Source organism: Diorhabda carinulata, chromosome 6, assembly GCF_026250575.1.
Source record: "Diorhabda carinulata isolate Delta chromosome 6, icDioCari1.1, whole genome shotgun sequence".
Lineage (NCBI taxonomy): Eukaryota > Metazoa > Arthropoda > Insecta > Coleoptera > Chrysomelidae > Diorhabda > Diorhabda carinulata.
The window spans coordinates 25241595-25256106 of NC_079465.1; the positions used below are offsets into that span (position 1 = coordinate 25241595).

General features: G+C 36.2%; 1 protein-coding gene across 15 annotated transcripts in view; it reads left to right on the forward strand.

The window, feature by feature from the left end:
• LOC130895921 (protein turtle) overlaps positions 1 to 14512 on the forward strand; it is a 57390-nt gene that overhangs the window by 12829 nt on the left and 30049 nt on the right. For 8 of the 15 annotated variants that reach the window (XM_057803551.1, XM_057803557.1, XM_057803556.1 and 5 more), the window contains exons 2-3: positions 10411 to 10591; positions 12382 to 12515. In XM_057803551.1, coding sequence (XP_057659534.1) covers positions 10459 to 10591; positions 12382 to 12515 — 267 coding nt within the window. In that variant the 5' untranslated portion in view covers positions 10411 to 10458. Of the gene's footprint in view, positions 1 to 8342; positions 8611 to 10410; positions 10592 to 12381; positions 12516 to 14512 lie in introns of those variants that run through there. The other 7 variants (XM_057803564.1, XM_057803554.1, XM_057803561.1 and 4 more) reach the window with 3 other exon arrangements.

Sequence of the window (14512 nt, forward strand, 5' to 3'; positions counted from 1 at the left end):
ATTATATTTCTAAGTTTAAGTGAGTCAGGTCCAATATTTTTCGGATTTGGACAACTAACACTTACAGTTTTCAAAATCTGTGAAAATCTTGACAAAAATTTATATAGGGTGTTCAGAAAATGGTGCCAAATTTCGCTCTATAAAAACTTCGAAAACTTAATTTTTTCAAGTGGCAACCCCCATTTTTCTCTTTACCATTGGATTCTACGCTTTAAATTAAGGGGACTTCGTTAGTAAATTCATATATCTCAAATTATCGGTTTTTGTAGAAATTTGAAAAAACTTAACGTATCAAAAATTAAAATACTTGCAATGGCCACTATCAATAAACTAAAATTTGACTTGATACTTCATGCTCGCTATTCGCCAGATTTAACCTTCTCAGATTATTTTCTGTTCCTAGATTGGAAAAAATAACTGTGTGGTTACAGATTTTCCAACAATAATATCTGCATTTAATTGAACATCGCTGGGAAAAGTGTTTAGAGCTAAAATGAGATTACGTTGAGTAATTTAAAAATTTTTGTGTTGGACCAGGTACAATACCTAAAGTAAAAAAGGCTAATAATTCAACGAAACTAATAATTTATCTTACATAACCGAAAATACGTCGAAAAAACTTTATTAAAGATTGAATGAAGTTAAAAAACGCTGCCTATCAACAAACAATTCTGAAATCAAATTTTTTCGACTTTTTTTTTTAAAAAAAAAGAAAAGCTTGATTTAAACGCATAAATTGATTCGATATTCCGTAAGCTATCTGGTGCGAATGTAGAAGGAAAAGTGAATTATAGTTCTGAAAAAGCCACATCGTAAACTTTAACAACGCCGGCATTTCGGAAAACTTTCACGGCTTTCACGTATCGAAAAATAAAATCTATTACAAACAAGTGGGACTAAATGAAGGTATGAGATTGCGGATTTAGATGGAAATACATATTTGAATTTTTTCCTCATAGATTACGATGTTTTCAAAACAACTTGTAACAAAGTTAATCTACATCATTTATAAACTAATATACATTACATTTGAAAAATCATTTCATTGCCATCCTATTCATAATCTAATCCCGTAACTTTGTTTGAAACCTTTAAAGTAACGAGTCAAACGACTTTCCCAAGTGTTTGAAACTCGCATATCGAAAATTCCAACGTTGATTTGAGAAGATTGATCAATCGTAATGACCCCAAAAGAAAAAACGGACTCCTTGGGTCAAATTCAAATTCAACAATTGCCTGGAGTCAGATCCAGATGGAATATCACCAATTGTATTGAAGAATTGCGCAGTTGGGTTCAGCCGATACCAAATAAAAAAAAAACTATACTGTCCGACAGCTTCAATACCAGCCATTGCCAAGTCATGGAGAAAGTCTTTAACCAGCACAAATTAAGATATCTTGAGTTTGCAACGGTTTGTTGTCATTACCTATCGACTGGCTTGGTGGCTTTCTAAAAGGCCGTTCCTTCTAGGTGAACATACCTCGGGAAGGTTTGAAGTCAAAGTTGATGTTCCTCAGGTAGTAGCTGGTGTCGTCGCCCACATCAACCGCTGACTTAACGCAGCTTTCCCGAGTTGTCCAACATAATCCCATCTGGAGCAGTTTTTGTAAGACGTGTCTCATGAATACCGAATTTGTCTGCAATCCCCTAGAACATCGATTTCTTTGGAGAAGTGCAAGCCTGTAGATTCCAGCTACCGTGGTACTACAACCTGCAGTAGTTCAAGATCAATATCCACAGATATCTCCACACGGAAGGCACCAATCGTTCTGCTTGCTTTTTAATCTTCCTCCTCTTCATTTTAAAGTAGAAAAAGCTAAAGTGGATTCTGACAGGATATCCAAAGGGATAAACTAATGTACCGAATACCTAACTGCATCTTCCCTTTCAATTGAAGAAATTTCCTTCGCTGCTACGGCTGCTTTGAACTTATGAGACACCCTCTGTATAATTATATACAAATTTGTATAATTTTATTATGGTTTACACGGTCGTTTAAATGTTATAACCAATACTGACAACTTGTATGAATTTTTCATTAGCCATTTCTGATCGAAATTTTCGGATTGCATGTCTCACAACCTAAAGCTATTGATACCGGAGAAAATGCCGATTTCCATATTTCAATATGCAATCAGATGCAAACAAACTGAATAGAATAAATATTTACTAGTCGAGAACTTTGGAAATTGTCTTTTTTTCCAAGGAAAGTCTTCTCTTATTAAGTATTATAAGTTCCAGTTTCGCTGGATGAAGTCCTCAAGGAAAAGTAAATAATAACAAGAATTTTTCCTCTATTTACTATTTTGCAACTGGCTATTAAATATTATACACAACAATCCTGAAAAACTCAATTTTAACAGAAGAATCGCCAGTTATTTTAGAAGACATAACCTCAACCATTCGTAATGACGTGGAAGTTTATTTATATCGTCACCTAGATCTCCAGACCTAACTAGCTTAGATACGACAAGCAATACGAAGTACTTCAATGGTAGAAATTGTCCCATAGTACCATAGTGTCTAATTTCTTGTATAGACGTCATTTTGAACAATAATTACGCAATTAGTTATCTAAGAGAGAGAGCCTTTGATTTCAATTGGCAAATGATTGTGCATTTTTTTGCATTGTAAAATATCGAGCACTTAAGTAATTCTGAACGTGGAGGCGTGCTCACAAATTAGGCAAACGAAGTCTCGGCAGTGAACCGTAAGGTTCAGTCTGAGTGAAAATCTAACAGCTCTCTTTTATAGTTTGGGTCGAAAACCCCTCAAAAGGGAGATGTGGGGAAAAGTTGGTAATTTCTGAGGGGTTTATTTATTCATTTTTTTTTTCATAACACCCTAGGGATATAAAAAATTACTTGCTATTGTTTTACAAAAAACGCTAATACAAACACATTGAATTTTTTACCAAAAACGCAGTTTTGAGTGGGAACAAATTAAAATGTCCCAGCTCTCCTTCTTTTCCAATCATAATAATCTTACACAACAAAGTTTTGATCCCAAATAAAGGAATTGTTTTCGATAAACAACGATTGACCCAAAATTGTAGGTTTTTTCAAAATACTTCGAGGTACTTTAATGATTAAAGAATATTTTTCTTTTCGGAAATGAAAAATTAAATCTGGACGTTCTGCAGATAACACTCTGAAGATTGTTCGATAAGTTATGGTCTCGCGGGAAATCAAGGAGAAGTTTTCACAGACAGGGAACATAGAAGTTCGCTTCGTCGACGTTCTCGTACGAATTATTTTTTTTTAAACTAAAAATTTCAATTACAGTTAACTTTATACCATCTCGATAACGTAAAATTATTAACTGCTAGATCCTTATTGGAAGAGTCCAATCCAGAAATTTCGTTTACTTGAAATCTAGTTTGCCAAAAATAAATTGTTTACAACGTAATATAAACAGGTGACAAAAAAATATCCAGTGCACCCGCCAAACTTTAGCATAGATAAACATTATGGAACAGTGCCGGCTTCACGGTCTATATCAGAGGACGAGCTATACTTAAATAAACGTTACGCAGGGTAAAATTTCATTTTTCTTAATAAAAACTGACTTCTATCTTATACAGACACTTTATTTTTTTAAAGAATTAACCTTATAATATCGAATTCAAATATTTTGTATCCTCCCTAGTGGTTAACTCGCCTGTCAGATTATCTAAACCCTATAGAACGTTCCCCTAATACTCTATCTCTAACCTCAATCATAATTAACCCTATCAGGTCACTATCTAACATATCAATACAAACGGTAATCCGTATATGTGGGCGTGTTTAATATGAGACCCATAAATTGATAATGATGACCATATAATTTGAACTTGTTGAAGCATATAAAATATACGAATCATATCTTTTACGTCATCTTGGAACGTCATCATTCTTTTACTTTTTAAAGCGCCTCTTTCTTAAATTTTCAAATATTGTCACCAGAAGCGTGTAATAGATGAGGTTATAGTCTATTTTTATAAATGAAAGAGTAATAAAACTATAGAGCATTCGTAAAATGTCACTTTTCAATTTACCTGCTCATAACTTCCAATTTTTTAAAATGTTCCATTTTCCAAAACGTAGCAAAAACATTCTTATAAGGATTTAAACTTTTATTTTTAAACAACCTTACGTTCATAATGGATAATTTTAATATAAAAACTCATTAGTGTACGTGAAATTGCGCCTGAAGTACCTGAACTGATCTAGAGATGGCGGTAGTTGTTCTATACCGCATATGTTTCAAGTTTAAACATGTCACGTTGTTTGGTAGCCGTTAATAATGAATGTTTTCAGTGAATTTGTAAATTGGGTGAGTTTGTTATCAACAGTAGACCTATCCAGCATCGCAGTGGTCGATCAAATGAGGTGACGAATCCAGAAATATTGAAGAAAATCCACAAATAGGTACTGGATGATCGTCGATTGAAATTGAGCGAGTCCCCGAAGTATTCGGCTCAACAAATCCTTGGCCGCTGAGTCTATTTTTTAAGTCTGGGAATAGAAAATAGTCCGAGGGGGTTAAATCTGGCGAATGTGGTGGCGATTCAAACTTTATTTCATTAATTTTAGCCATTGCATGCAGCCATGAGCTGGTGCATTGTCTTGATGAAACAAAACTTTCTTCTTGGCCAAATAGGGTCGTTTTTGCTTGCTTTCTTCGCTCAAACGTTGCAATAACAATCGCCGTTGATAGTTTTTCCTTTTTCAAGATAGCGAATGAAAATTATCCCGAAAAACTGACACCACGACCTTGCCTGCAGATGGAACGGTCTTTACCTTCTCTCCGATTGATTTTTTTTAAATGTAGAACTAAAGGTTCATCCTCTAGAAGTAATTTTTGATATTGAAATGATGAATTTATCGCCTCCCGAATTTCCCTATTGATAATTCCTATTCAAAGTAATTGTATACAAACAGATTTTGACAAAATTACGTAACTGCTTGTTTCGTTTCATAAAAGACAAAGGTTATTGTAACTTTTCGATCTTGGGGATCTTCCATTTTCGAAATAAAGCCCGCGCCCGTTCCAACCCCCCTTTTCCTTCAAATTTTGCAATTGCCCTCAGGATAATCTATTGCTATTTTAGCACGGACCAATTTATACATTGTAATACAATACATTTTCAGCCGAAGGCATTTCTGCCTTTCGCCTGATGTTCTCTTACGTTCCTTCTCTCTCTTTATACATATCTATATATATTCTCGTTTCGCTAAATCGATACGTCGTGACGTCATTGACCCGCCCCTGACGTCATTACTGAACCAAAATTGCAGACACGTGAAAAAGATCCTACACCCTGGCCCGTCGCGCTTCACCGTCCCACTGTGGATGAAATAGGGCATCCAGGATACTGAAAACCTATTTGTTCCGTTATTCACAGGAATTTTGTAGCTATTAAAGTTAGGAAATAGAAAAAGGATCGTTTTCAACGACATGTCACTGTCACTTTAATCGATTAACACTAGAATAGTTCGTTGGGAAATTAATGATAACACAACATAGAATTATACGAGATCTGGCTATTAAATAACGAGACTACGCGCCTAGAGGGCGCCCTAGACGCGTTGGGTATTTAAATATCTTGACTATGCACGTTCCAAAATACGTGTTTTTTGAAAAAAACTCCAACTGAGAGCTATAAATTGTTGCAAGAGGCCAATGGAGACAATTCTCTATCTCGTGCGCGTGTTTTTGAGTGGTTTAAACGTTTTAGTGAGGGCCTAGGGAGCACTGAAGAAGACCAGCGCCCAAGTCGCACTGTAACTGTTTCAATTCCGGAAATAGTGACCAAAATCAACTAAATTGTTCTTGCAGATCGTCGAATGAGCATCGGGATGATTGCCGAGGCTGTTAACGATGATAAAGAAACGGTTAGAAAAATTTTACACGATGAATTTCATATGACTAAAGTATGTATAAAAAAAGCTGACTCCTGATCAAAAGCTCTTCTTTGCAAGGTTAGAAAAAGTAAAAAAATCGCCTTGTCAACATCATGGAGGACGGCAAGCCGAAAATGAGCAATTTCAGCATAGAATTTTTATAAAATTACGTGAAATAGGTTTCCAGAACCTAGCGAGAAAGTAAATAAGAAAAGTTGCATCAAAACTATTGGGAAAAATGCTATTAAACTCCCACTACATCCGGCCTTTAGTCCAGACTTTGCACCGTCAGATTACTATATATTCAAATCCATCTATAAATTGTGTGACGAAAAATTTCGATAACGAAATGTTGAGCATCAGGAAATTTGATAGGGAAAACAAAAACAAGTTTTTTTCGAAAAAATTTGTATTTATGTCGATTCTATTAGTTTTTCTATCTGAACTATCCTCAATCTTGAAACGAATATTTTTTCAGATTAAATAATAATCGGAAATCACACATGGCCAAATCAGGTAAACACATGGGATGTTCAATAACTGTACGTCGATCTTTGATATTTTTAAATTCGGGAAAATGTTATTTTTTTTTTCTCTAAGGTTGCACAGGTCCGTAAAATAGTTTCCCAACGAATTTTCACAATGAAAAACTGTTTATCGGCATTGAGTAATAAATCCGTGCATTTTCACATGCTGGGTACCATCTTTTTTATGTTTTAGTCGTAGAAGTCTGTCGTCGATAGCTTAAGGGCTATTTCAAACATGCAGGACTTGCTAACATCAGGAATTATCTCGATTTTTCAGCATTTTCGTGATTCCTTCGTCCCAAAATCGATTTTCATCCGGAACGTTCATCTTCGAATTCTCTGCAGCATTTAACTAATTAACTAGGAGAAAAGGAATCCCGCCAAGTTCCTAGCGCCTGCAACCTAATGAATCTTATTTTATATACAACCCCCGTAATTTCCAATACCATAACCAATGTCAATCTATGCATTCGAATCGACCTTAGATTGTTTCACATTTCTAACTAAATCCCCAGGAACTTTTTCTCTTACCTAACCTCAAATTTTCATTGACATTGACAGTTTTTATCTTACGAGGATGGTATGCCTGTTTTAAGAAGGAAAACGACAACTATCGTTTGAAAAGGTTAGACTTTTTCCTCTTACCTAACCTCAAACAAAAGGTTAAAAAGGTTATGTATAGACACTATGTCGAAACTTCTCAGCCAATTCTCGTATATAAATATATGAATCGGTCTATGATGTAACCATTCCATAGTAGCATTGGAATTGTTGAAAAAAAAAATAACATTCTAACCTATAAATCAAAAACTGTTTGTTGGGGGTATAAATTCAGAGAACCGCTCACCTGTTTCATTTCATTTTAAGTGCTGGACGTCTGTGAAGATTTATTACAACTACCAGAGGATGCTTTTGTCGGATTTGCGTCCATTACTGTTTTAATTCCTTTTAAAGAAAAATGTTCATTCGCTGTAAAACAGATTTTTCTTCGTAAAATATTAAATTTTAAAACGTTTAATTCCAACACAGTAAAAATACGACAAAAAACAAAAGATTATTCACGAAAACGAACAGGTGAGAAATAATATTCGTCCTGCCAAGGACGTACGATCACAAAAAGACGATGTTTCTAATTTGACGTCTCTACACGCCTCCTGGAAGGGTTAACAAAATTTTAACAGAAAAAAAAACAGACCTGTAGAGTTTGGCAGGTAAAATAATCGTGGATACGAAAATACGTATAATTTTTTGACACTTTTTGGCAGCTCCAGACGGTCGCACCAGGAAGTGCCTGTAGTACTGCGAGGTTAATGTTAATCGTCGCCAATTTGGACATGGGAAAGATGGGTGCCGCGTTAGGAACAAAAACAACGTCGTGAAGATGTTTCCATCGAGTGTTTGTCGATGATGAATCGTGGGTACATCACTTCACAATCAAAACAATGGACTTGGAAGGAAGTAGCGTCTCCAAAGAAGGCAAAGACTCTTCCATCTGCAGGCAAGATCACGGCGTCGGGTTTTAGGAATAATTTCCATTGACTATCAACGTTTGAACGAAGAAAACATCAAGATAAATCACCAGTTCACACATCCGTTATTGCAATGGCCAAAATTAATGAACTAAAGTTTGAATTGGTACTTTATTCGCCAGATTTAGCATCCCCAGACTATTTTCTGTTCTGTGTGGTTAAAGATTTTCCAACAATAAAGAGGCGATGTCCGTTCCGCATAAATTTCGTGACGTGAAATTCTTTTTACGTAAATATTTAACTAATTTCACCTAATTTTGTAAATTTTCCTGTATTCGCTAACGTTCCTTTGAGGAAATCCCGTCGGGATGCGTCGTCGACGTTCGGCGTTTTTCGCGGCATTTGAGAATTCCGCGCCAATCCTGGCGGGTCGGATCAATATGACAGTATCTCAGAGGGCGTACAACATATACACTAGATAAAGCTAATAGTGTAGTTTTTCGTTTTAAAATTTTATAGCTTCCCCTATCGGTTAGTTTCGAAGTTAAAACATTCCATGGTACTTTTCGACGGTTTTTAAATATTATATAACCCTCGGGAAACTGTCTAATAGTGTAATTAACGCATGGTAATAATTTTTCGGACGTTAGTGTATGGTGTGATCGAGTGAAATGGCAAGGTTTTTCAAAACGGCATGTTCAGTCAAAGAAGAAATCTCTAATTTGGTAATATATTTATTAGTTTTCGTTCCAGATCGTTTAATAACTTTTAGCTGCATCCAGGGTTTCTTGATATAGGTTAGGAGTGGAATTTTATACCAGATTTTGTGGAGGAATCGGATCTTTTTGTAATTTTTTTTGACAGATATAGCTTGTAATTTCCATGGAGTCTAGTAGATTTACAACACTTTCATTTTTGTACTTTTACGAACGAAGACATCAAATTAATTTTCAACAATTGTTTTTTGACGTTATTTTTTGCTTTGATATAATAATATTTGATTACGTTCTGTATATAAGATAATTAGTTAAATTATATATTTCATATTTACACAATTTCGAAGAAGTTCCAAACAACAGGGACTACAACACAACAATTGAAGTTAGCAGGGTCTTCAACAAACTTAAACAAAGTGGTATAAACTAGTTTAGAGATATAAGTTGGTTTACCTGCAATAATCACGGCAGAAAACATGAAATTTTGGTCGTTATTCACCAAGAATATCTATCGAAGAGGAAACTACGAGGATGGTCTTCGAAGTATCTGGTCCAACGAAAATTTCGGGGAAAAAAATATAATGTTGGATAATTTTTGAATACCGAGCCAATTTTTAAAGTCTGGGAATAGAAAATAATCCGGGGGGGATAAATTTGGATGCAAGAGGGTGCATCTAATTCATTAATTTTGACCATTGCAATAACGGCTATTTGACCTGGTGCATTTTCTTGATGAAACAACACTTTATTCTTAACCAAATTCGGCTTTTTTCTTTTCAAAATAGTCATGAAAATTATCCCAACCGCAACCCAAAAAACCTTGCAGATGGAACGATCGTTGCCTTCTTTAGAGCTGGTTTTCCTTTTCCAGTCCATTGTTTTGATTGTTTTTTCGATTTGGGTGCATTGTATTGACAAAACAGAATTTTCCTCATAGCCAAATGCTCAATTTCTTCGCTGAAATGTTGCAATAAGTTCGCATAAGACCCGCCAAAGATAGTTTTCCTTTTCTCAAGATAGTCAATGGAAATTATCCCAAAAAAACGCCAAGATCTTACCCGTAGATAGAACAGTCTTGGTCTTTAAAGACGCTTCTTCCTTTCCAGTCCATTGTTTTGATTGTGAAGTGATGTGAAGAAACATCTTCACGACGCTGTTTTTCTCCATTGTGAGCAAACGCGGCACCCAACTAGCACACAGCTTTCTCATGTCCAAATTTTCAGTTAATATTCGATGTATTTCACCTACTATGCCTGCTAGCTCGCAAACTTCCAGTCGACGATCATCCTGTACCGATTTCTTTAACATTTCTGGTGTCCTCACCTCATTTGGTCAACCAGTGCGATGCTGGTCTTCTCAGATCGTACGTCCTCGTTTAAACTCTCACTAAAAACATTGTTTAGCAACTAACAAGAAAGATGTTAATTGTAAGAAGAGACGAAAGTCGCTACGATCCAGATCTAGGTTTTGCGGAGGTTGTAAGGGGTAAAACAACACCTATTGACAGTAATCCTTGACTTAATGGTCTCGCAGTAAACTGACTGAGTCGAAGTTAAGCGTCAATATCTTTCTACTTCATGATCTTGATCACGTCCTGTCTGGTTCTTCTAATCATTGAATCATTCATGGCCGTAAACCTCGCAGATTTTCTTAAACATTTTACTTTGTGCAAGTTGAGTCCGAGTAATTGCTGCGCATGCTCGAAACTGCGATCGAAGCGCTACCGGTGATAAAAATAGAACTGGAATTTAAATTCCGGACAACATTGTTATGATATCCTTCTGTATTTATATTTTTTCTTTGTTTCAGACGAACCGGTAATGAGGTTAAGTTAGCTGGGAGTATGGGACCGCCGGGATGGGCATGTGTACAAACCCAAAGGGCAAGTTTCGTCCATTGACCAACGCAACGGTACCGGTACTGCCTCAAAGCTCTTTTCCCGCGTATACACTTCTTACAGCCTTATTCATTTTCGTCTTGATACAAACAGGTAAGAAAAAAAGAACCACTTTTTGTGACAGTTAATGCTGTGTTGCCATAAGTGATTTTTCCTGGAATTGAGGACATTTGATAGTTTGTCTTTCAAAAACTGATAACCTGCTGTAAACAGGGCAGATTTATTAACCAGCTAACGTTTAGAAATTGCAGTGTTGCCGAAATTGTTTTTCATTAGACATAGGGACGTTGGATAACTAGAAAAATATAAAGGATTCACGCTGTTGTCGAAGCTATCTTTCCCTAAAAACTAAGGAATTTCGATAACTTACAGTAAAGAAAAGTTTGTAGATTACAGTGTTGCCGAAGCTCCAAACATATCAGTTTTGCGATGTTGTCAAACGTAGTTTTTCCCTAAACTAAGGAAATTATTTCGATTTATCGATGTAGGGAAATAAAGGAATGTCGACAGTGTGAGGCAATCGTGAGGGTGCGTTAATACTTGAATTTGGTTTACAAAAAGTCGTAGTTTGGTTTTACTGTAAAAACATTGAAGGCTATGGGGGTTCCTAAGAATTATTCATATTTTTCTGCTATACCGTGCTTTATATTCAAAAGATTTAGATTTGGCTGTACTTAGACAAACAAAAACGACCATGACGAAGAGAAACTATTCTATGCATTACCAAGATACCCATTGATTAAACCCAGTTATTAATCAATGAATATTTGATAGGTTTCCAAAACTTCAAGATGAACGGGTGTATTCCCTTAATGTGTTTTACAACAACCCTCTAAATCTAATATAACACGAATAAATAGGAAACGTACTATTTGACAATTTCCTGGCTTTTGACGTATTTTTTTATAAAGTATATTCGTTCAATCGAGAGCGAGTAGCTTAAATAACTCCTTTAAAGTCCGCTTTGTCGGTATAGACGCTTTCCAGAATTGGAAAACCCTCCAGATGACGCTGACTAGAAAACAAAGATCTTCCACTAGTTTAAATCCAAGGATTATCTTCTAAGTGTTCATCTGAACGACTTCTACATGTCCTCTGAAGAGGATGTCGTGTACTTAATCTCTTATAACCTGGACGACAACAGCAGATTCTGCTAACAAGCAAAGAACATCTACTCTGCGAATAGTATGTTCTAGGTATGGGTGCAGAGTTGCTGTAAACTCAAAACGACTTCCCGAAACAATCTACAATCTAGTCTCTTCTAAAAAGTTTTTTCCCTATTTCCCACGACGTGAATCCAGGCTCTGTAATTGCTTCTAGTCCTCTATGTCCAGGTAACCAAAGTTGTCCTACAGTTCTTTCGTTAGCGAGTTATTGAGTGTCTTCAAGGGAAAAATTTTGGTTCACTCGAAGAACCGAGGCCCATGGTGTTATCTACGATCTAGAAGTTCCAAAATAAAGTTCCTTACTTTTCCTAATTCTGCTATTCCTTCGAGGTAATATTGATGTCATTTCTCCTTTACCACAACGGAACAATGACCACTCCAATGGTGTCTTGGATTGTTCCTTGTAATCTTTTTTGTATTCTCTTCGTTAATCCTTGGCTCCGATTATCGTTGACCATATATCCTAATGTTTGATTCTGATTCAATGGCATCTTTTAACAATTCCATCGGTTGCTGCCTCTTGCGCATTGTCTCCTCTCGACCCACCTTTTGCAAACTTATCTGCCTTCCAGTTCTTAGTGTCACGAATCCAGGAGAGTGTCTCGTGACGTTGTTTCTTGCTGCTTGGATCGATTGTGACGAAACGTCAGGTAGTAATAGTTGAATGATGGTCTAATAATCCAATTAAACAATGGATCATTTCTATTTAAATTTCAGTTGACTGTATTCAAGATGCGGTGCACATCACAGCAATACTCGGTGAGTCGGTGGTGTTCAATTGCCACGTGGAGTTCCCTGAGGGACATCCCGTGCCATACGTGTTACAATGGGAGAAGAAGGTAGGCGAAACGGTAGGATTTCACAACATCTGCTCTCTTACTGTGATAATGGTGGCCACGATCTCGTAAATTGGACTTTGAAATAAGCCCATGGTTTGGTACTTGCGAAATTACAAAATTAAAAGAGATTTCGCAAGATGAACTAATCGATAAATAGCTTAATACTTTACTTCAAAAGGCATTTTATATTTTCGAATTTACTCTTAAAGTTTCGTTAATAAAAATCCAAAACTAATTTTCATCGACAATCCAGTGGAACAAAAGATCGTCGATATAAAAGGGCGGATCTACTAAAATCAAATATAAGAGCAATAAAGTTGGTTTATGACATTTACTGGACCATAATTACCGCGGGCATTGATCGCGGAAATAAGCCAGATATAAATTTTTATCTCGTAGAAGCTGTCATTGACAGGATTAAATAAAATGAGAGGATTATATTCGAAACGTGAAAAAATTGATAAATCGGAAATATAAAGCACGAAAGGTGTAAAATTAAAAAAAAAAGACGCCTTATACACTTTTCCGAGTTTGTTTAGAAATTAGTCATTGCATGTTCGTCGTTATCCACTTGAAGTTACCAACGGCTGTCTTTAAAAAGCGATCAGACTCTTTTTCTTGAACCTTTTGACGAATTAACCGAAGAGGCAGAAACTGCGATGGCTTGGTTCCACTGCCCTGGCTCCAATCACTGCGTCAATGAAATCCACCAGCTGTTCTAGCACTGGAGTCAACTCGTTCATTACAAGTTCACCAGGACCTTCGAGTTGGAAGTCACTTGTGAAGTCTTTAAAAATCTCGACAGCCTTGGCCTTCCTTGAGTTGGATCTTGGCAAAAGCACAAGTCAAAGCTTCGACATCGCTAGGAACCGATGCTTTGGGAGCAGCGGGTTCCGTGGCCCTTCCTCTTGACGGGAAGAGAAGGATTTGTCGTGGTTTTCGTCAGATTTCCCTCAGACATTGTTCATACATACATCGCTCGGCTTTGGATTGAGCGCATAAAATGAGCAGTGCTTTGCTCCTAATGCCCACGTAGACGCGCCCGACTGTTGGGCTTCCTCACCAAGGTGAAGGTTCAACGGCTACTTGAAAGGGAATTTGCATGTACTAGTGATTTTTCGGTCGAGAAATTCGCGTCTGCGAGCCCACCGAGACCAAGAGCAAAGTAAATATTAACGTGAGGCCATTGGAAATCCAACTAAACTCTTTGACTTGGTACGAAGTTGCCGATTGTTTGCGAGTATAGACTAGCAAATATTCGCGCGAAGATCTCATTACAAATATTCGCAATGTACCTGATAACAACTATTGATAGATCGCAATCAAAAGTGGTCTGTACGAAACTAAGGGTAAAAATGATTTTTCGATTCAATGTTGGATATATGACGCGAAAAAGTGTTAAGCAATTTATTGTCGTCGTTTTTTCTAATTTGACAATTTAATTTTAATCTTGGAGGTGTCAAAAGTTGCGTAAAACCAACCTGACGCTTCACGCAAAATTTTAGTTTTTGTTTAAATATATTTGGCCACAGTATATTTCGTTGAATTGATCAATGGCGTACCCAATATAAGAAATTCAGGAACTGTATTTTAAAAAAATCTTTGAGATACTTGAAATTACCCTAAATTTACGAAAAAATATAAAAAACCACGACAATATAACGAATGTCAATAGATGAATCCAATTTTTTAGATATTTATTTACATACATTCATTTTTGAATGTCCATTCGAATAAATCTAACATATTTCTTAATATCCTTCTATTTCAATATCTGCCTCCGCCTTTCTTTTATAAATTCCACGGTATACTCTGTATAATATAGCATAGAAATTTCTAACGAGACTAACTGTGCTACAGAACTGCGCACGCTTCAACAGCCATCATCTGGCAGCTTCATTCTTGTTCTGTTATGATATAGTGACCTATAAGATGATCTATAAAATTTGAATCTCAGTGTTAGAGAATTTGTTTTGAAAGAAGAAACAACATACTAAACACACTATTTA